Source organism: Cyprinus carpio, chromosome B10 (genome assembly GCF_018340385.1).
Source record: "Cyprinus carpio isolate SPL01 chromosome B10, ASM1834038v1, whole genome shotgun sequence".
Taxonomy (NCBI): Eukaryota; Metazoa; Chordata; class Actinopteri; order Cypriniformes; family Cyprinidae; genus Cyprinus; species Cyprinus carpio.
In genome coordinates, this window is record NC_056606.1 from 10909036 (window position 1) to 10931709 (window position 22674).

General features: G+C 34.4%; 2 protein-coding genes and 1 long non-coding RNA gene across 7 annotated transcripts; 2 read left to right on the top strand and 1 right to left on the bottom strand.

Annotated features, from left to right (window-relative positions):
* Positions 1-812: 812 nt before the first annotated feature.
* On the bottom strand, positions 813-5981 carry LOC109092218. The gene is made up of 5 exons (XR_002018192.2): positions 5913-5981; positions 5767-5826; positions 1236-1290; positions 1122-1155; positions 813-850 (listed from the first exon to the last, which is right to left on the bottom strand). It is a non-coding gene; the product is annotated as an uncharacterized LOC109092218 (long non-coding RNA).
* Positions 5958-10393, top strand: LOC109092212 (adaptor related protein complex 4 subunit mu 1). The gene is made up of 15 exons (XM_019105965.2): positions 5958-6214; positions 6376-6461; positions 6564-6670; positions 6783-6879; positions 6979-7089; positions 7844-7924; positions 8021-8083; positions 8164-8230; positions 8312-8365; positions 8462-8568; positions 8649-8740; positions 9362-9406; positions 9514-9564; positions 9653-9770; positions 9848-10393. The coding sequence occupies exons 1-15, from the start codon at positions 6157-6159 to the stop codon at positions 10037-10039; spliced, it is 1329 nt and encodes a 442-aa protein (XP_018961510.2). The 5' UTR covers positions 5958-6156; the 3' UTR covers positions 10040-10393.
* A 4106-nt stretch (positions 10394-14499) lies between these two features.
* Positions 14500-22617, top strand: LOC109052010 (arrestin red cell-like). 5 transcript variants are annotated; one of them, XM_019069485.2, is made up of 16 exons: positions 14500-14648; positions 15219-15249; positions 15328-15388; positions 15490-15534; positions 16325-16521; positions 16887-16946; positions 17089-17156; positions 17260-17395; positions 18108-18192; positions 18313-18385; positions 18578-18715; positions 19800-19883; positions 20354-20377; positions 21529-21605; positions 21729-21783; positions 21874-22617. In XM_019069485.2, the coding sequence occupies exons 1-16, from the start codon at positions 14626-14628 to the stop codon at positions 21962-21964; spliced, it is 1248 nt and encodes a 415-aa protein (XP_018925030.1). In that variant the 5' UTR covers positions 14500-14625; the 3' UTR covers positions 21965-22617. The 5 variants fall into 5 exon arrangements, 4 of the variants coding, with proteins under 4 accessions (XP_018925030.1, XP_018925031.1, XP_018925032.1 ...); XM_019069486.2 differs by having other exon boundaries at positions 21877-22617; XR_006155735.1 differs by lacking the exons at positions 20354-20377; positions 21874-22617 and adding an exon at positions 20138-20206.
* Positions 22618-22674: the final 57 nt, after the last annotated feature.

Sequence of the window (22674 nt, forward strand, 5' to 3'; positions counted from 1 at the left end):
GTGACAGTTGGGCCAAATTTTCCTCGTAACATACCTTTATGTTCGTTCACCAACTGGGCCAGCAACAAACCTTGCTCCTCAGTCCAGTTCGGCTTGCGATTCCTTTTTTTTCTCCATTTTCTGTTCGTTTGTAGGATATTTGTTAACAAGCCTTCATAAATAGACCAGCCAACAATCACAGACATTGATAAAAGCTGAGCCGTGTTACCCTCGTTAAGACCACACTGAGTTGTAACGCTGTAATTTCTACTTCATTAAGGACAGCCCCTTGAGATAGGCCATCTTGTTTTCAGTGGGGTCCATATGGGAGTGAAAGTACAAAATATGCCAGCTAGGATATTAATCTGAGCAAATAAGACACGAATCATTATTTGAACAGGGTGTAATGAGCTTAAGTTTTCACATATTTTAGATTCTAATGTTAGGCTATAACCCCTACAGCTTACTATTCATTTTCCAGATATTTTCTTGAACGTGAAATATTATTTACAATTACAGTCTGCCTAAGATTAGAGTGTATAATTATGTTTATTGATTTGAGGGTACATCCTTTGCTCATTATCACCAAAAGTTCATTTTCATCAAACTTGCAGGATCAACCAATCACGGCTTTTTAAATGATGACTCATACCTAGCAACGGGGTCAACCACACCTCCTCACTAAGATAGGATTTTCCATCCATTCCTTGCTCAGAGTTCACTGAAAATGTTCTGGAATCACGTCTAAGCTAAAACTCCTGGCAAGGAATTTTTAGGTTAAGTTAGGAGCTCTCTGAGAGGATTCTCAGAATCTTTAGGAATACAGGCCCAGATGTCGCATCTGCTGGCATCTGCTGCTGGTCTCATAGAGCTGGAAGAGAGACAAAGAAAATACAGCTTCTTTGTGCATTTTATTGAACAACACTTCTATTTTTATTTCTACTGTATATTGCTTGTTGAGGAAATAACTTAAAGGGACAGTTCACCCAAAAATGCAAATTCTGTCATAATTTACTTTCCCCCATGTTGCTCCAAACCAAAGAGAATTTTACTTAATCTTTAAAAAACTCAAAAGATTCAACAAGGTCATAAAGGCATCATAAAACCTATCCATATGAATTGAGCAGTTTAATCCATTTTACCTTCAAACTTTTGCTAAGGATTTTGCCTGCGACACTGTGGAAATATTAAAAACAGTTAAGAAATGTTTAGCTGAATATTGATTTGTTAAAGAAAAGTTTTGTAAATAATCATACCTGCCAGAATTACCAAGCAGTGCAGAGCTCCATAAAGGCACAGCACAGACATCACCTGAAAACAAATTTGTTTTTTACATTAATAATTAACTTAACTGATTAAATCTGATCTGTTAACATTTATTTTATTAGTCAACAATGTTAATATAAAAACATTAACTACATATGAGTCACTGCTATATTAATGGCAACAACATGCATGTAAATTAAGGTCTTACTGTATATCTAAAGAATATATACCTAAGTCCATCCAAGTAAGCATAGTATAGCATTTATAGGGTTTTGCTAAATATATTAACATTAATATATATATATATATATATATATATATATATATATATATATATATATATATATATATATATAAAGTCACATGACATAAGGTCTCAAATACCTAATATTTTATATATCTTAGTAATATATATAAAGTTTATATATCTCAGTAAGAATCTATATATTAAATTATTACAAATACTTTAATATATAGAAGTATTTATTTTTGTAAAACTGAGAGTCAAATAAAATCACTCACCTTCTGTCTCATCTTTGTTTTCTCTTCAGATAGGAGAATTTCAATTGGCAAAGCATTTAAATACTGGACTCAAAACCAGCAATTGCATCCTTACGTTTTATTGGTTGTGAAGATCAAGAAGCTTCCCCTTCCTTCTTGTACTCCCATTAATTTTTACAGACATTTTAAAATGACTTAAAACAACTTTGTGGGCCAAATAATAATAAAAGTTTATCTGAAACTAGAGGTCAAAGACTTGTAAAATGTATTTGTACATTTAGGCATTTTGAATGTGTTCCCTAATGACTAGCATTTTTCTTTTAAGATCTCAGCGACCTTAATAGTCTTTACTAGTAAGATATTATGAAAACAAGTCAGAACATATACGACTACATTTGATTTGATTGATCTTATGGCATTATGGGATTTAGTATGTATATGACATTGTAAATCTGGGCCCGTATTCACAAAACATTTTATCTAAGAGTTCTCCTAAACAGCAGTAAAAGTTCTTAGCTAAGAGTTTTCTCTTGAAATATTCACAAAGCTTCTGAGACAAACTTTTACTAAGGAATAGAGAGAAGTCTTAAGCTAAGAGAAAGGGCAGGGTTGACCTTGTTGCTATGGATGATGTCAGCATGCTTAATAATTATGCACACAGTGATTGGCTGATAGGGCAGGGGTCTCTGTCAGAGTTTTATTCATAGAAATATTGTAGAGCATGATGTTGCCATATATAAAGGTTAAAAAATAAAAATGTTGCCACATTCAAATAAAGATTTTAAAATGCAAGATAAGTGTGACTAATTAAACAAGTATATGTTCAGCTAATTGTCAACATCTTACATGTAAGCTTTTCGTAAACAAATAGTGAATATGCATGTAAACAGCCTTTTAATTAACAGAGTAGAATAATCATTGCTGATACATGCAAACGTAAAAATAAAAAAATAAAAATAAAAAACTGGACGCAAGAACAGCTGTTACTTCTTTCCCAACTAGTTAATAAAAACAAGGATATTGTCAAAGGAAAATTTAGAGTTGGGATAACTTCCAAAACCAAAGGTGATACCTTTTTAAAAGGTCAATATCATTAAATGTTTCTAAAATGTTTACATTCAGAGGGAGATTGCCGGCAACAGCCATTTTAGGATAGTTTGTGGTTTAAATTCAATTCAATTCAATTCAAGTTTATTTGTATAGCGCTTTTTACGATACAAATCATTACAAAGCAACTTTACAGAAAATTAAGTTTCTACAATATTAGTAGTAGCTTATCAGTGGTGACTGTCAGTTCATGTGCATATGGCAGAAATGTTCAGAAAAATCAATAAAAGACGTAAACAAACAGACGATAAATCTTATTGACTTACTGTAGAAGTCCTCTTCACTACTCCTAATGCTTCACAGACTTAGGAGCCAGTTTTAGTGTTAAAACACTTTGTGAAATAGTCCTAAATTTAGGATTGACACGCCCATTATTTTTAAGATTTTCTCCTAAATCGGCGAGTTATGAGCTACTTTTAACCTTAAGATGTTTTGTGAATACGCGCCCAGATCCCTCAGGCATGTTTTTAGTAAAGGGTAAAGAAGTCAATACTTCAGTACTATATACTTTCAACATCTCTGTCTGGTTTGAAAAATGGCACAGATGTGTGTGTTCAGGTGATGATAACAAAAGCACCCCTGTGTTTAGAGACGCCGTGCAAAAATAAACCTAAAGCTCTAACATTTAGTGTAAATGATGTTCATATGCTCATAGTTTCTGCTTATAGTGTACATACACTTATTACATAATCCATCTGTATAGTATGTTCATAGGACACCTATCTGTATATCATGCTGATAGTATTTAAAAATCTGTAAATTATGTCTATATTACTGCCTTATTTGTATATTTATTGTACATTTGTAACATATTGTAGACACTGTATATACTGTACTTACTGCTTTTCTTGTTAGATGCTAACTGCATTTCATTGTCTTGTACCTTACATGTGCAATGACAATAAAGTTGAATCTAATCTGAATCTCATCTAAACATTTAATGTTTTACAAATTAAAGTTACAATAATAAAATATAGTGTTAATACCAAAATACTAAAATCAGTTTTCTACATTTCTGACGGCCATTTTAACAACATGGTAAAGAAAACCTATACCATAACCATAATTTGTCACTATTACAGCTTTTTCCACATGCTGTTATAATATAATGTGCACAGTGTCACGCACAAATACAAACACCATCATGGTTACACAAGACACTAATAATGCACTAAACAGTAATTAAGCAACATGAAATGTAACATAAAACCCAACACTTTATCCCCGCTGACCCTCAACACTGGTGCTCCTCAGGGCTGTGTCCTCAGCCCGCTCCTGTACTCCCTGTACACACATGACTGTACAGCCACACACAGCTCCAATGTCATCATCAAATTCGCTGATGACACAACGGTGATAGGCCTGATCACCGACAACGATGAGACGGCCTACAGAGAGAAGGTGAGCACCCTGACTAAATGGTGTCAGGAGAACCACCTCTCACTCAACATCGACAAGACCAAAGAGCTGGTGGTGGATTTCAGGAGACAGAGCAGAGAACACACACCCATCTCCATCGACAAGACACCTGTGGAGCGGGTAAGCAGCTTCAAATTCCTCGGTGTTAACATCAGTGAAGATCTCACCTGGTCTACACACACTGATGCAGTGCTGAAGAAGGCACATCAACGCCTCTTCTTCCTGAGACGGCTTAGGAAGTTTGGAATGAGCCCCAGCATCTTCAGATCATTCTACACCTGCACTGTAGAGAGCATCCTGACGGGCTGCATCACTGCCTGGTTTGGAAACAGCACTGCTGGCAACCGTAAAGCTCTGAAAAGGGTCATGCGAACTGCCAGCCACATTGTTGGAGGTGAGCTTCCCTCCCTTCAGGACATCTACACCAGGCGGTGTATAATGAAATCCCGGAGGATCATCAGTGACTCCAGCCATCCTTCCCACAGACTGCTCTCTCTACTGCCCTCAGGAAGACGTCTCCGCAGCATCCGATCCCGCACTAGCCGACTGAGGGATAGCTTTTTCCCTCAGGCTATCCGACTTATGAACAGTCTGAACTAATACACCCTACAGCATACTCCACAATATGGTATGCCACACACTGCACTTTAACTTTAACAGTTCAACAACGAACTATTAATACAATAATCTACCTGCTACCACTGGATTCCATCCAATGCACATCCATAACATTTCTGTATCCAGCCCACGTACACTCTGTTGCACCTTAGCATATTTTCATGCGTATATATGTCTACATAATGTAGAATGTGTACATTCTGTGTATAGTGTATAATGTGTAGTGCTAACTGTATGTATGTACATATTGCGTAAAATGTGTAGTGCTAACTGTAAGTATGTCCAATAGTACACTGTGTGTACTGACTATATGTATGTGCATATTGCATATTTTCACCTGCTGAAGTCTGTATGGTTATATGTTAACTGTTTCTGCAATTTCTGGTGCACGCTCCCAAGAATTTCACTCACCAAGGCACATGTGCTGTGGTGATGTGACAATAAAAAAGTGACGTGACTTGACTAGTTCACATAACTTATTAGTGTTATGTGATAAGTAAAATTTAAGAAGGTAGTTTGTTTTTTTGATTAGTGTAAACTTTTATTGTAAAATTCAGGATTCTGAAAGTTATAAGATGACTTGCTCGATTTATTTATTTTTTGTACATTTAACAGTATCAGTTAACAGTGTCTCATTAGATCTAGCTATTAGTTTTTCATCGATTTTACAGTATACCAGTTAATAGTATTTGTTTTTTTTACCATAGCGTAAGTATTTTACCGTTAAAATAACCATTCCCCCTTCAGTGCAGTCATTCAGCTACGATCAATGTTTGTCAAAGGCAACCAGTTTTCAGATTTCAGTTCTAAACATTTTATCTGAAGACACAAGTAACATTATTTAACAGTATTGTGTTTGATATGAATATGATTTACCTCGCTGAGTGCTTCATCCACGTATTTGGCTTCGTCCTCCTCTTAGACTTGTTATTACTTCTACATGAATAAATCAATATTATATATTTATATAAGTTTGATTCGCACATGTTAAACCACACTTTATATGTTGAGGGTATGTTTACTTGGTGTCGTTGTCGAGGAGCAGTTCATCTTCCAGCTCACTAGATGGCAGAGACGTCACGGTTAATGCGCGAGGGCTCATGAAGAAGAACAAACCGGCTGTTTACACTCGTGACAGAAGAAATAATACAACATTTGAGCAGCTAAACAGGTTTATTTTGTCATATTGCAGAATACAAATGACGGCGGATAATGAAGCAGACTAATTTTTAATGATATGAAAAAGAATCGTGTGTGCTGAGGAAAATGATCAGTCAGATTTTCATCTTGTCATCGAAGGGAGATCATCTCATATATAAAGACTGTATCCTTACGACTGGATTATTAGTGAGATGTTATTTGTTTATATATGTCTGGTTGGTACAAAGATAACATAATAATGAAGCCCTGCCTTTAGTTTGTTTCGGTGTCACGTGACATAAGCTGTATATTTTGCTTATTAGTTTTTCTTAATTCTGGTGTCAGTCCGAGGAGAGGAGAGTAAAGACTCCATCAGTGTCTTCTATGAGATGGTCACAGCTCTTAGTGGTGATCAACCTCCGGTTGTCATGGTAAATTTTGGATTTTTGGGTGATCTGATGTCTGGCTTAGATGTTTAATAATCTTCCAGTGCATTATTTTGCCTGTGTTTATATTTGTTGATCTTGTTGCAGTCGCACAAAGGTCTTCATTTCATCCACGTAAGGCAGGGTGGGCTTTACTGGGTGGCGTCCACCAAAACAAACCCATCCCCCTTCACCATAATTGAGTTCCTCAACAGGTTAACAAATCTTAGTTTGATCAGTAATGTCATATTTTATTTTAATAATACTACAGCTATTTATTATCTGTGTAGATGTCATGATAATAAGCAGCAGTTTTATGTGTCACAGATTAGCAGCTCTTACGAAGGACTACTGCGGCAGTCTTTCAGAGAAATCAGTGCGGATGAATTTCGCTCTGATTTATGAGCTGCTGGATGAGATGGTGGTAAATGTTCTTTCTTTTTATTTTTATTGTCACACCAAACAAATAAGTCTTAAAAGCACACAACTCTATGTATTCTACCTCTGTGTTTCTGATCACCAGGACTTTGGCTACATACAGACGACCTCAACTGACATCCTGAAAAACTTCATCCAGACAGAAGCGGTTTCATCCAAACCCTTCAGTCTTTTTGATCTAAGTAATGTTGGTTTGGTAAGTAATCTTTTTTTCCTACCTATTAAACATATTTCTAAATATATTAGTGTTTTTTTGTTTAACAAACAGACAGCTGTGGTCTGCATTATAATAGCTGATTTTACTTTAAAGCAGTGGTTCTCAAACATTTTGACTTCACCGCTGTCAAAGTTATGTGAATATTTCAATATCTGAAAGTCTAGATGTTTCCAATATTTCTGCTCTAATGACAAAGCTACTGATTTTCAAACGTTCTGTTTACTTGCTTTTATTTAGAAACTAGAAGTGGCAATATAATAAATAATGAATAAAATAATTATAAGTCATTAAAATATGTGCTTTATAAGTGCTTTATGATTTACACTTTGACTTTTAATTATTATAAATTTGATTTGATTTCAGATTTTACAGATTATTAATGCACATATATAATTTTATTAATTGCCATGATTTTTCATAGTCTAGAAATCAAATTTATAATCTGTCATGTATATCTACATTGTCCGAGATCAGGAAAAATCTTGTTCTTTAATAGTATAGAAATAAATTTTATGTTATGTATATAATTCTAGGTCAAATCAGCTGAAATTGTTGTTGTAGCTTACAGCAGTTGTAAATCTTGTTTTGTCTTATTTGAAGTAATTGTAAGCCATTTTGCGGCCCTCTTTGGAAATGTGCTGTGGCCCCTTAGTGAGTCCTGGCCCCCTGGTTGAGAATCACCCAAATGAATCTTAATGATAAGTATAAACATTTTAATTTCCATATTTTGTAGTTTGGAGCTGAGACACAGCAGAGTAAAGTGGCCCCTAGTGTTGCAGCCAGTCGTCCTATAATGTCCAGTCGAGGAGAGCAGGTGGGTTGTCTTAGATTCTTCAGTTTTACATGTTATCTTTGATGATCTCAGAAATTATTATGACTTATTATGAAATGTCCTTCTTTCTGGCTGCAGGGTGGAAAGAATGAGATCTTTGTGGATGTGATAGAAAGGCTGTCTGTGGTTATTGGCTCCAAGGTGAGTACAACTCAAAGACCCATGTTTTGAAATAAAACTGCTAATTGCTTACATCTTTTACATGCTACTCTTCTTTAAAGGGAGTTTTAATGAAAGCAGATATTCAGGGAGAGATAAGAATAAAATGTTTTCTCCCGACCTGTTCAGGTGAGTTGCAGCCCATGTTGATGCAGACGGTGAAATGATCTTCCCTTTTATGATTGTATATTTCTTTTGTTCATCCTGTAGAGATGCGGATTGGACTGAATGAAGAGCTCAGTATTGGAAAGTCCCAGCTAAAAGGTTGAGTATGCAACACTGATCAATACACATATATCTCTAGAGGATGTATATCTTTAATTACAGCCGTGATTAAGTCTGTTTCCTTCTGTTCTTCAGGCTATAGTTCAGCTGTGCGTGTAGATGAATGCAGATTTCATCAGGCTGTCAAATTGGATGAATTTGATACTTTCAGAATATTGAAAGTTTGTCCGAGCCAAGGAGAGGTAAATTGCTGCCACACACTCAGAAATGCACTTTAGAATAATTTCTGCATGGATAATTGATGTTGTTGTTTTTTCTTCAGCAAACAGTGATGCAGTATCAGTTATGTGATGAGCTGCCGTGTGCACCACCATTTCAGTTATTCCCCTCTGTAGAGAAGGATTATGTAAACAGGTCTGTAAACTTATCTATGCGTTTTGTCATTTTTTAGGTATAATGTATACATTTGTTTGATTGTGATTATATAATATAGGTAGATTATAAAATATAACAGATCAATGAATGAATCAATAAAATGTGTATATAAATAGTTAATGATTATTACAAATTTTTAAGTGGAATAATTAAATAAATGATATTAAAGAATGAAGGATGAATGAATATACAAGAAAGAAAAATAAACAAACACACACACACACATACACACAGATTGCTACGAAGAATCCTTTCATACTTGAAATTTAAACTTAATTTTAAATTAATTTTTTAATAAATTTAAAAGTGGAATTATCCATTTTTAAATGCATTTAATGTTAAGTAAAATTCTATTTCAAATGAATATATATTTAATTTAAATTGAGTTCATTTCGTTATTGAGAGTTGAACATTAAAGACAACATGAGCGACACCGATTGCACTTCAGAATGGAATAATTGTTTATTATTGATAATAAATTGCTCTATTTAATCAATATTAGTAGTTTTATCAAATTGCATACACACCTCTTGACTGTAAAAAATCACTGTAATGCTCATCCTCTCATGGATTATTATTTTAATAAATCTTTCTTTGCAGGGTGTTGATTTTCCTTAAGCTTAGATGTGATCTTCCACCTAAAAGGTCAGTGTTCATACTGCACAGTATTTAAAATGTCATAATACATCAAAAGATCTGTCAATATGAGTACACGGTTACATTACAACTATTCTTCTTTATTTTTGCTGCAGTACGGCTCTTAATGTTTCTATCACTGTTCCTGTGCCAAAAGGCTCTACAAGGTCAGATATTATGTAACAGCATGGTTATAAGTGTTATTTATTCTTATGGAGCATCTATAACCCCAGTTCCTCTCTCAATCCTCTACAGTATGTCTCAGGAGCTCAGTAGCCCTGACCAGACTGCTGAACTGCAGCCGAAGAACAAAGCCCTGCTCTGGGAGATCCCACGTTTCCCAGGTGGAGCGCAGTTGTCAGCTCTGTTCAAGGTGATGTTATTTTACGGTCATTTGCTTGACGCAGTTCACGTTATCCATCACTGATGATGTAAATTCTGATCCCACAGGTGGATGTTCCTGGTCTAAGCTCCGCCTCTTTGCTGGAGGTCGGCCCTGTCAGTATGTCATTTGAACTGCCCAAACAAACCTGCACTGGCCTTCAGATCCGCTTCCTCCGGCTCTCTCCAACTCAGACAGGACTGTCACAACGTTGGGTTCGATATGTCACTCATTCTGACTCCTACACCATACGGATCTGACCTCACCAGATGGAAAAAAACAGTAAACAAACTGCTGTGTGCCTCTTCCAGCCACAATTTTTTTTTTTTTTTTTTTTTGGAAGTTGATAATAATCTATGCATATGAACAAATTTGCAGTTTTGCTCCCTTCTTTCTTTTTCTTTTTGAAATATACTGAATCTAGAGATTTTTGGAGATATGACAGTATTGTGTTAAGTATGACTCTCAAAATATGTGCTATGTTTCGGGGAAAACTATACTGTCAAATAAAAAAAAAAAAATACGAATAATCTATCTAACTACAAGCAACAGCATAAATAAATACAACAGAGTAAAGAAAAAATAAAGAGTGATTTTCAGGTTTTTTAGGTAGGTCATTTGTTTTTACAGAAATTTAATAAAGTAATCAAATGTAAAATAGCATTGCATATTTTACTGTATAAATGAAAGATTAATCTTTATTAAAGTTACAAAAGCTATTCAATCTAGTAGTGAGTGATTTCCTTGTTGTTTCTGTGTGATTAATATTAAGAAAGTGCTGTCTTAATCCTTCCACTGTTGAGTTTAAAACATTCTAGCGGTCCCACCAGAGTGAGTTTTTTTAGGCGACCGTTATTTTTAGAACGTTTCTGCTTGTTGTTTCTATGGCGACGCGTCATGCTTGTCACGTGGCACACCACAATGACTGTATGACAGAGGGATGCTTTTTTTTCGTTTTTCCTTTTTTATTCAAAATATTCATACACTTGCTTCCATATCATCAACTATCTGATATTCCGATTCATTCTGAATGACTAATTTGCTTGTTAAAACTCCTCATATGAATGTCTGCATGACATATATAATTCAGTTTAGACAATTTGCAAGAATGTTAGCGTCCATGGTATGAAAATGATGCTGCACGTCGCTGAGACTTTGGGGGAGTGAACAAGGCTTGAGAGAGTTATGATCTGATGTTTCCAGCACACGTAGATTATGTTATGGCATATTACTCTATTATATTACTTAATGTATATTTTGCCTCTGTAAATCTAATACTTTATCTTAATTTATTTTATTTCTAACTTATACACTTACATACAATAATTAATTTTGCACTACATGCTTACTTTTTATATATTTTTATTATTACTATTATTCTTTTTCTTTCTGTTAATATATATGTGGACTATTTGTAAGCAGCCCAGCTGGAACTGCTTTGGCAATACTATTTTTTTTTTTTGTCTTGAAATCCTTTATTTGGTTGTTTTCTTGAATGTGGTTGAGACATAAAACATGGATTACATCTAGAAAAATACTTACAAAAGGAAAATGACAACTATAAACTGTGGCACCTATAGTTGCCGGTGGACTTAAATGGGTTAATAATAAAATAATAATAATAAAAGTAACTAATAGGCCTAATAAAAATAAGAATGTAACAGGCCTACATTAATTGGAAATTAAATTGGAAAGGCCAAGTCCTGTTAATACTGCCAATAATTGATGTTTTTGACAATATCTCTGGCCAGGGGTGTAAAATACTTGAGTAATTTTACTTGATTACTGTACTTGAGTATTATTTTGGGGGATTTACAATTAAAAAATGACTACTTGTACTTTTACTTGATTACATTTCTGAAGAAAAAACTGTACTTTTTACTCCTTACAATTTTATTTCATCTTGAAAAGTACATTACATTTTTATTTTATCTTAAGCACATTTAATATGGTAAACGGAAGCTCAAACGTGCATGCTTGAAATGAGAACCAATGATCATTGTTTTCACGCATCAAGCACACACATTTCTACTTATGTTATGACTATCACCAGGTAATGTCTGGCTTCAAAAGTTCACCATCAAATCTGAGGAAGCATATTGAGGTAGCAAAGTTATGTTATTTTTTACATGTATATACATGATTTGCTCATTAATTAATATAATTAATTGCTGAGAAAAAACTTCAAAATGCCCCAAATAAACAATTAAAAGTTTAATTATCCTTTTAGACAGTGACGTTGAATATACAACAGAAAAAAGTGGCCTTTCAAAACATTAATGTTGTATGTTCTAATTCTATGACTCTCCTCATTAGTTCAACACATTTTTGTATTCTGTCTGGAATATTTTTCTAGCCTTTGCATCACATCTTGCTTTTCAAAGGGATAGTTCACCCAAAAATGAAAATTCTCTCATCATTTCCTCACCCTCATGTCGTCCCAGATGCTTATGTCTTTCTTTCATCAGATGAACACAAGCAAAGATTTTCAGTCCATATAATTCAAGGGAACATGACCACTTCAGAAACCACACAAAGTGTAGTAAGATGGTCAAGTTTAAAATATTAGTATTTATATATATTTTTTTCTTGAACATGTCTATCGTCATCAATAGGGGTTTTATGAGTTACTGTCATATTTACTTTGTGTAGTTTTTGAAGTGTCACTTTTGGATGTCCCATATACTTGCATTATATGAAGAGAGACATTTTTTTTTTTTTTCTAAAACTCTTTGTTTGTGTTCATCTGATGAAATGAAGATTCATCTGAATGAAAGTCACACACACACAAACACACACACACACACACACACACACATATATATATATATATATGATGGCATAAGGGTGGAAAGGATGGAGTTTCCTTTTAATCCCATTCCCTGTATTTTTTTGTTTTGTTTTGTGTGTTCCACTGTGCTGCATTTTAATTGTTTTTGGTGTTGCACTAGATATATGTGTTTTCTCCCTTTAATCAAACTTCTGTAGGCTGATATCAGGCAAATTGGACCATCAGGTAAAATGGGCCATTTAAGGTTTGAGTGTCTTATCTCTTTAAAAGTTAACAGCCAATTACTGCAAAGAATGTCAAACTGTTACCATAAGGGTACTTGATATTTAGCAAATTATTTTATTGGTCTGAGGTTGCTAAGGGGGAGGGGGAATACTTCATTCTGAGACCTGGCCAGAAAAAAGCAAGCTGAGTGGCCTGACATATCCAATCTTACTTCCCAATAAGGCTGATAAATCAATAAAAAACAAATGCACATTTAAAAATAATGATTCATAACCCATGTCTTGATGGCCTCTGTGAGATAAAATGCTGATTTTGCTAAATAATCCAGATATATATATTACAGTACAACTTAATATAAAAGCAGGCAAGCAGTTATAAGAGTGTATTTATGATTTAGATGTATAGAAGCTCAAGTTGAAATTATGACAAAAAGTAATAATTGTGGCAAAATTATAATATTAAAAGTCATAAGACAAAAAGTTACAATTATATTCTGATATCTATGAGTTGTAAGTCAAAAAATTTATTTTTGTCATCATGTTGACTTCTTGTCATTTCATAATTTTGAGAGCTTATGTTCATTTCTGCCTTCAAATAAGCTCATTGGTGTGTAAACACAAAATACATGACATTTTTAATTTAAAAATCTGATATTTTATGTCATAATTATGATTTAGTATGCCACAGTTTCAACTTTATGTTGTACTTATAATTTACAGTCTCATAATGTAGACTTTTTTTTTCCCTCTCATAATTATGATTTACCAAAGCATGGATTTTTGATTTCATAGTTTATGATGAAACAGTGGATGGTTTGTTTCTCTCTTCAGCTCAGTACTCATATAATGCAGCTGAGTCTGATAACATAAGCAAAAAGAAATCCCCTCATCATTTTATACCAGCATGTGTTGTGACACCAACAGTGTTCTGTGAAGCTACTCCCTTCAAGCTATAATTAAGTGAAGTGAAAGTGAAGTGTGAAAGTGACATACATCCAAGTATGGTGACCCATACTCAGAATTTCGTGCTCTGCATTTAACCCATCCAAAGTGCACACACACAGCAGTGAACACACACACATACCGTGAACACACACCCGGAGCAGTGGGCAGCCATTTATGCTGCGGCACCTGGGGAGCAGTTGGGGGTTCGGTGCCTTGCTCAAGGGCACCTTAGTCGTGGTATTGCTGGCCCGAGACTCGAACCCACAACCTTATGGTTAGGAGAAAAACTTCCCCATTATAAAGACAAACAAGATTTTACCACATTAAAGGCCCAACCAAATAATGATTGTGGAGATATTACACTGACAGATACAGGGAAAACCTCTCAGAGAAAATATCTCTCCTTTGATATCATCCCACACTGCCACTGTATAGTAATACATCAAAATATGACATGTTTGACCCCCTGTGTTATCAAAGCACGGATGAGCTCTAGTACCTCACTTCTGTTACACAAACTATGCTGTGCATTTTAATTTGGGAAAAAAGACTTAAATAATTGATTTATATAACATAAATAATATATAGCCTAGTATTATGCTATAATTATTTTGTATTATACATAGTATATATTATTAATAGCATAATATAATTAATACATAAAGAATACACTTAATATAATTAATTAAATAGACTAGAAGCGATAGTTCAGTGGTATTAAATAAATAATGTATTTCTTTGGTTGTACGCTCTCCGAGTGTCAGATCACGTGACCCAACGGTAGCTCCGCCCACCGCCAGCTACAGGAGCTGCTGCTGTTTACACTCAGTGTGCCAGAGCTGTGTGTTTTTCTCCACAAATCTCCACTGCCAAATTCTCCCTCATTATGGGGGACAAGGCAGGCACCAGGTGAGTGTTTTTTAAAGCTTCAGACCTCAAATTAATTTTGTCTGGTATCATTATTGTTGAAATTATAAAGCGAACAATAGGAAAGCTAATTGAAGCTGGACTGTAAATGGACGTGGATGAATAGGATGACTGAACATGATGGAGAAACAGCACTTAATGTGCACGTTTATTATATTAAAAATGTTTTGTATATATAATTGTGTTAGAAATATGTATTAAGCATTTGCATTTGTTTAATCAGAAGTCAGTTCATACTTTAGCATGCATGTAGCATAGCCTGGCAGCTAACAACAGCTGCCCATGTAACTTAATTTAGGGTCAGTGCAAACATTCTCATACTGCTCTTTCTGCTTATTTAGTAAAACTTAGTATTATTAATATTGTCAGCATGATTGTAGTAATACTGGGCTTTGCAAGCAAACTAGTTCTCCCAGCATGCCATTTGTTGCTCCACCATTTGTTTGCTCTTGCCATCCGCTTTACTTTAAAATGTTCCCACCTACATTTACAAAAGATCAGCATTGATAATGTCTGTGATTTATTCATCTGCTCATATCTCTTATTTTGAAGGGTATTCAAGAAGTCCAGTCCAAATTGCAAGGTAAGATGTTTTTATATATCACAGAGACACAGTTTTGGTTTCCACAAGTTGTAGTTTAAACCTTGTCTGTTTTCACAGCTTACAGTATATTTGGGGAAAAGAGATTTTGTGGACCATCTAGATCATGTGGACCCTGTTGGTTAGTGGTTTCAGATGAACAGTTCAGTTGAATTTAAATGGAGAAGCGAAAGTCTACCAGTGTAAGTTCACTGACATAAATCATATATACTTCTGATACAGATGGCGTGATTCTGGTCGACCCTGAATATCTCAAAGATAGAAAAGGTGAGCCAGATAGCGTCTTTGTTTTTTGGTATGAATGCCTTGAAATATGGCGGTTCCGCATCTTAATAAATGCATTTATAGTCAAGAAAAAAAAAATGGACAAAACTGCAGTTTTGAGTGGGGTGGCCAAGCTTTCATCAGTGAAAAGACTTTTCAGACAAGACCTTTAAGTCAATAATTATTGTCGTGAAGTGACATACAGCCAAGTCTAGTGACCCATACTCAGAATTTCGTGCTCTGCATTTAACCCATCCAAAGTGCACACACACATAGCAGTGAACACACACACACCGTGAACACACACCCGGAGCAGTGGGCAGGCATTTATGCTGCGGCGCTTGGGGAAAAATGTAAGGGCTGGTAACCAGTAAACTGCAGATATTAAAATTGCATCTGAATGATAATAATAAAAAACAGTAAATTAGATGCTAGAATGTCTGCATTTCAACATTATAATGTACAGCATGAAAAATGGATATTTATTTTGAGATTTATAATCTAAAAATTACAACAGTATAATTAAATTAGACTTTTTAAACTTGCAAGTGAGCATTAAATGATGGCAAAGGTAATGTAAATACAAGGAAATGAGCATGCACAATTAAATTATATGATACCAATATATCGTGCATCCCTACTGTTTGGTTTTCCAGTTGATGAACTGAAGCTTATCTCATATGGAGTGTTTTTCTATACTTTATGACAGCGTACTTCACATCATATGCAAATGATGTCTACACTTCTGGTGTTTCTGTAATAATCTCTCAAACTTTCTTTGTTTTTCCTCCAGTATTTGTGACCTTAACCTGTGCTTTCCGGTATGGCCGTGAGGACCTTGACGTTCTAGGGCTCTCCTTCCGAAAAGATCTTTACATCTACACTTTTCAGGCCTATCCTCCCATTCCAGAGGATTCCAAGCCCAACAGTCGTCTGCAGGAGAGGCTTTTGAAGAAACTAGGACAGAATGCCTATCCTTTCCATTTCAGTGTGAGTTTCTAACTTCAACTACATTTTTTTTGAGGGTTTTTTGATTCTTATATTTTTTTTTATTTAATGTTGTTTTTTTAGTTTTTGCTTTCTAATTATTATTTTATGTTGTGATTTAAGAGAAAATAGTGTACACTTTAAAAATTAGTCATTACATTACATGAAAATAGTAGAATTTCTGTTTTTATTTTATTTACTAAGACAAAATAATATGAATTTATAATATTGGCCATTTATCAGTTATAAGGTGAAAATAAATATTGGTATGGTATGTTACGTTAACTTTAATGTACTTTTTTTTTTTTTAAATAGGAAGTACTTGATCAGATACATTCTAATGTATCTGATATATTCTTGTTTTTCAGATACCACAAAACTTGCCATGCTCTGTTACTCTGCAGCCTGGGCCTGAGGACACAGGAAAGGTATTATCACTCATACAAGGCTCATTTTAACACAACAAACACCATCTAACACCTACAGATTTGTCACCCAATTTTGCACACATCCTGTTTGTGAAGCTTTGGTGAACTTGTCCTTTGTTCACCTCCGTCTTTCTCACTCCAGGCCTGTGGTGTGGATTTTGAGATCAGGGCTTTCTGTGCCAAAACGATGGAAGAGAAGAACCACAAAAGGTTTGATTATTTACAATTTCCTGTCCAAAATCATTTGTTTTCAGTGTAAAAGAGATTAGAAAAGAGTTAAGGTCTTATCTGAAGCTTATTTCTTCCCCTACAGGAATTCAGTGCGTCTAGTGATACGCAAAGTCCAGTATGCTCCGGAGAAACCCGGCCCACAGCCGATGGTGGAAACAACGAGGAGTTTCCTCATGTCAGACCGGTCTTTACACCTAGAGGCTTCACTAGATAAAGAGGTATCATACGGTTTAACCCTCATAACACATTAGGGCCCATTTGACCCGGAGGAGTCAACCATTTAAAAAGATGATTTTGGATTTGGATACGTATGGAATAGCTTAAGGTGTCAAAAATCCATTTTTTTGATAGAAAGTGAACATTTATGCAATTAAAATGAATTAGTTTTGTTTGAAAATGGAGTAATATCTATGTTGTTTTCATGTTCTTTTGTTACAAATAAATATGTTGGTTGCATAAATTTGTGCAATAAGTTTTTGAGCAATCATGAGTTATGAAGACAAAGGAATTTAGTAAATCATAGACAGATTTTTAGTGCTTTCAAATGATTAATCGCGATTGTTTGAATCTAAAATTATTTTTGTTTGTTTTTTGTGTTTTTATTTGTTTAAGTGTGTTGATATTGTTTGTTATATTTTAAAGATATTTACATGTTTATATTTATACACAATTTATATTATAAATAAATTAAATATTTTATATAAAAATATTAAAAAAAAATTTAATTTGTAAATGCATGTGTGTGTCTACTTTTATATACAAAATAAATATTATGTATTATGATATATATTATGTAAATGCAAACTTTTTTTTTGGATGCAGTTAACTGCGAATAATTGTTTGACAGCACTACACATTTTCAATACGTTGTGAAGGTTTACACAGATCAGTGCTAGTAAGAAATAAATAACCTCAATTTTTCTCTCACAGCTGTATTACCATGGGGAACCCATCAGTGTTAACGTCCATGTCACCAATAACTCAACCAAGACTGTCAAAAGGGTTAAAATATCAGGTGAGTTACACCCAGTATCCCTTTAATTGCTGTACATAGTTTGACATTTTCATATCGCTTTCATCATCTATGATCTGTGTACTTATTCTTACAGTACTGTTTCCATTTGTGTCTCTGCAGTACGACAGTATGCTGATATCTGTCTCTTCAGTACAGCACAGTACAAATGTCCAGTGGCTCAGATAGAGGCAGAGTAAGTTTAGACTATATAGAAATTATTCTTTATCTGAACTTTTAGTTGTTTAATATTCTAGATTAATCGTTGAGATGTCATTAAGAAAACAAACCTGCCCAAACATGTTGTCGTCTTTAGTCTGTTTGCTGACTTTGAAATGATGTGTACATGGGTAATGATATGTATTTGTTCTGTCTTTGCATCCTGCAGTGATCAGGTGGCATCCAGCTCTACTTTTTGTAAAGTGTACACACTTACACCCACTCTCAACAACAATCGAGAGAAGAGAGGACTGGCGCTGGACGGAAAACTCAAACATGAGGACACCAACCTGGCGTCCAGTACTATGTGAGTATTGCTGTACTTTATCACCACATTTTAACCATATGCTCAGTTGTTACCATGAAAAACACCTATTTATTTCCTTATAAAATTGGAATTTTGTAGAATTACAAAATGCAACTTAGGGCCAGATTTACTAAACAGGGCAAATTAGTGTTAGTGTGCAATTCTGTAAAAGTGCTGATGGGAGGGAAAATTCTGCGGGTGATTTACTAACAATGCACACATTAAAGAACACAGACGCAGCCAGATCATTTCCATACCAAGAGTAGCCGAATTACCACCTACTTTATGACATGCTTTATTGTGCAAATACCAGTAATTTGATGAGTGCAAACGTTAGTAAATCCTGTTGCATGGTTTATTTTAATACTCTCCTCCCATAAATTTTGAGTTTGAAAGAGAAACTCCTACAAATGCATACAGCGCTACTTCTTCACTGCGCATCTTTAGTAAATCCTGACAGTACTATTTTAATGCTAAAAGACGTTTTGCGCTGGCGCAAGCTGTTAGTAAATCTGGCCCATATTATCTTATTTAAAACATACAGGCGTATGTGCAAAAAAAAAAAAAAAAAGTCAAGCAAGTAAAGAAATTAAAATATTAACAAAATGCAAGTTACATACTTTGAATTTTACTACTGTTACTCTACCATTCAAAACATTGGGGTTGGTAAAAAATTTTTTTTATGTTTTTGAAATAAGTCTCCTTATTCTCACCAAGTTTTCATATATTTGCTCAAAAATACAGTTAAAAGACAGTTATATTTTAAAATATTACAATTTAATGTTTAATATATTTTAAAGTATAATTTATTCCTATGGCATCAGTTCAATTTTAAGTATCATTTCCCTAGTCTTCAGTGTCAAATGATCCGTCAGAAATCATTTTGATATATAGTGTACAAAAATAACCCTTTTAATTTTTTAATACAATTTCATTGCCTTGTTGTGTGTGGTTCATCAGTGAAAAACAGATGAATTTCTTGTTTCACAGTATGTCACATTGCAGAAGTGAGTTTTGTGTTGATTTCAATTCTTCAAAGGATGAAGAGTCGATTGACTGATTCTGTTTGTGTGTTTGCCTGCAGTGTGAAAGATGTGAGTAACAAGGAAGTTCTGGGTGTCCTGGTGTCCTATCGGGTCAAAGTCAAGCTGGTGGTCTCCCGTGGAGGGTGAGTCACCTGCTTCCTCTCTACAGTCAGTCACACACTGGGGAGCAGTTTTGATTGGTCTGTAACTGTCCACAAATATTAAGGACTGCTAGATGTTGCCGTTGGTTTAGAGATTAAATGTCACATATAATTCATTGTGTGTGTATGTGCACAAGATTCACAATATGATTCACCTGTCCTATAGACACTGTGTCAGTTCTCTGTGGATATTCACAATAGTCAGTTTGTGAGGTTGACATTAACTTTTTTTTCAGTTTGATATTTTCAGTGGTGGTGCTTCAACTAGCGTGCTGTGCTTAGCTGTTCAAATTTTGCAGGATGCTGTGAGCCTTGTGTTTTATATTCTCTCCCTGAACCCTCGCCTCTCTGTGCTGCTTCGTTCTGGTTATCAAATCATTTAGTCATTCTCCCATTGTTTTATGTCTCTCTTTCTGTCTGTTTCCTTCCCTTCCATCTGTCTCTTGCGTCAGGCTTTTAAGCAGCTTGCTGGAGAGGTAAATACACATTGTGCATTCTGGTGTCTTGCTGTAGTGTCTCTTGGTTGGTCCTTCGATGGAGATCTGCATGGTGTTCAATGCTCTGCTCAACTTTACCTTGATGTTTCCTATCTGATATCCATAGTGGTAGAGCACTAACCTTAACACACATGAAACCGCATGTATGGATGAATCTAGGTCATGTTTTATCTCTAAATCTGAAGAAAGACATTTTATAATGTAAATAATTCCTGTTTTGGGCCTCTTTATTACACTAAGGAAAATCATCCTGTATAGATTTTTTTTTAATACTAAAATAATGTATGTAAAACAAATACTACTAGAATGATGTATATTTACAGTTGTACTTAAATTTATACACACATTATTTTTTAAAATAAAAAAAATAAAAATATTTTTCACATGATGAAACCAGCTGAAACATTAAACTTGACAAATGATAATGGTCAGATTATATATATATATTTTTGAAAGCCTTCATATGTATGTTTATTCCTTTACAAAGACAGTTATGAGTTATTTTTTTTTTAATTACTATTTTTAAGATTGAGATTTTATTTTCAGTAATGTATAAAAAAAGTGGTAAAAAATAAAAAAAAGTGTAAAATATCATGGTTACAGTGAGACGCTTAATAATGGAAGTGAATGGGGCTTAATTGTGATGAACTTTCAAAAAAAATTCAAAAAATCATTATGGTTCTACAGTAGCTTTTCTGTTTGTACAATATACATTACGGTAAAAAAAGGGGTTGGTAAGGTTTTTTAATGTTTTAAATGCTTTCCAAGGCTGCATTTATTTGATTTAAAATACTGTAAAAACAGTAATATTGTGAATTATTACAATTTAAAATGTTTTCTATTTTAATGTCTTTTAAAATGTACTGTAATTCATTCCTGCAATGTCAATGCTGAATTTTCAGAAGCCATTACTCCAGTCTTTAGTGTCACATGAGAAATAATTTTTATATGCTGATTTGCTTATTTTTTGATAAATAGAAAGTTCAAAAGAAGAGCAATATTAATATTTGGAGTGAAATATGGCCTAGACAGTTCATGAGAGATTCATCTTTCTTCTAAGCTCTTGCACACCAAGTATTGCACATCAAGTATTTCAAATGACGGCAGAGTTGTTTTTTTTTTTCATACAGGGACGTCTCAGTGGAACTGCCTTTTGTCTTAATGCATCAAAAACCCACAGATTCCACCTTTTTACATTCAACCTCAGGTTTGTGCCAAGTAATGATAAAAAAAGCAAAAAAAAAACATTAATTGCACTAAATAGGCTACATGGAAGTGTAACAGGATCTCCTTCGTTAAGTCACTTAATAATACTTTTGTTGTTCAACAGCTGCTCCAATGTTGGATCCACCAATTGACACCAACTTGATAGAGTTCGACACAAAGTAAGTCTTTTTAAATATGAACAAAGCACAATGATCACGTTTGTATTTATCTCTTGTCTTAAGCTTTGTTTTCCATGTTACTCTTTCTAGCAGCAGTTTAACCCCAGATGACGACATTGTATTTGAGGACTTTGCTCGCTTGCGGTTAAAAGGAATAATCGACAAGGAAGAGGACTGCTGAATTTATCATCTCGTTCATCAAGAGCAGAAACGCTTCTCATCAGATTGTGCAGCTCATCTCCTAAAGGGTGTAACAATGAAACGATTCTCATCTCATTACGACAGAAGCAGTATTGGGGTATTTTACTGAAAACTGGAGAAAAGTAAAAGACTTATTAATATACATTTGAAAAGCTAATGAAGGAAGGGATTCCAGGGAATTTCGTACATTTTTGCGTAAGCATGTGAAAATTATATCTCATATTGTGCCAGCTCTTATGTCATGGACGGCAAGCCAGTTTGTAAAGATGGTGAAATATGCTCCATATTTATTACTTTACAGAGACGGTCATGTGATCTATGTACAGTTTGGACAGATGGATGGTTTCGTGGACATGGGCTGTGCATGTTTCTCAGTGCTGCTGTGAGGATCATATGCGATTGAGCACATATTGTTTTACTGCAGGATGTAAATATATGAAAGTGCTTTTAATTTGTTTGACTGCTGCATTGGTTTTAAAAAAAGTAAATGTATAGAAATTTAACATCCCTCAGGAGAAAGGAAAGTAGTTGTGTTATTACAAATTTCATACATACAGAATACACTGTTTGCCATTTTATTTTTCTCTTAAAACTGAATTTTTATTTAATTTTCTAAAATAAAACTAATAGAAATACAACATGTCTGAGTTACTGTTATGGATGTTAAGAATATTAACAGCAAGAAAATCC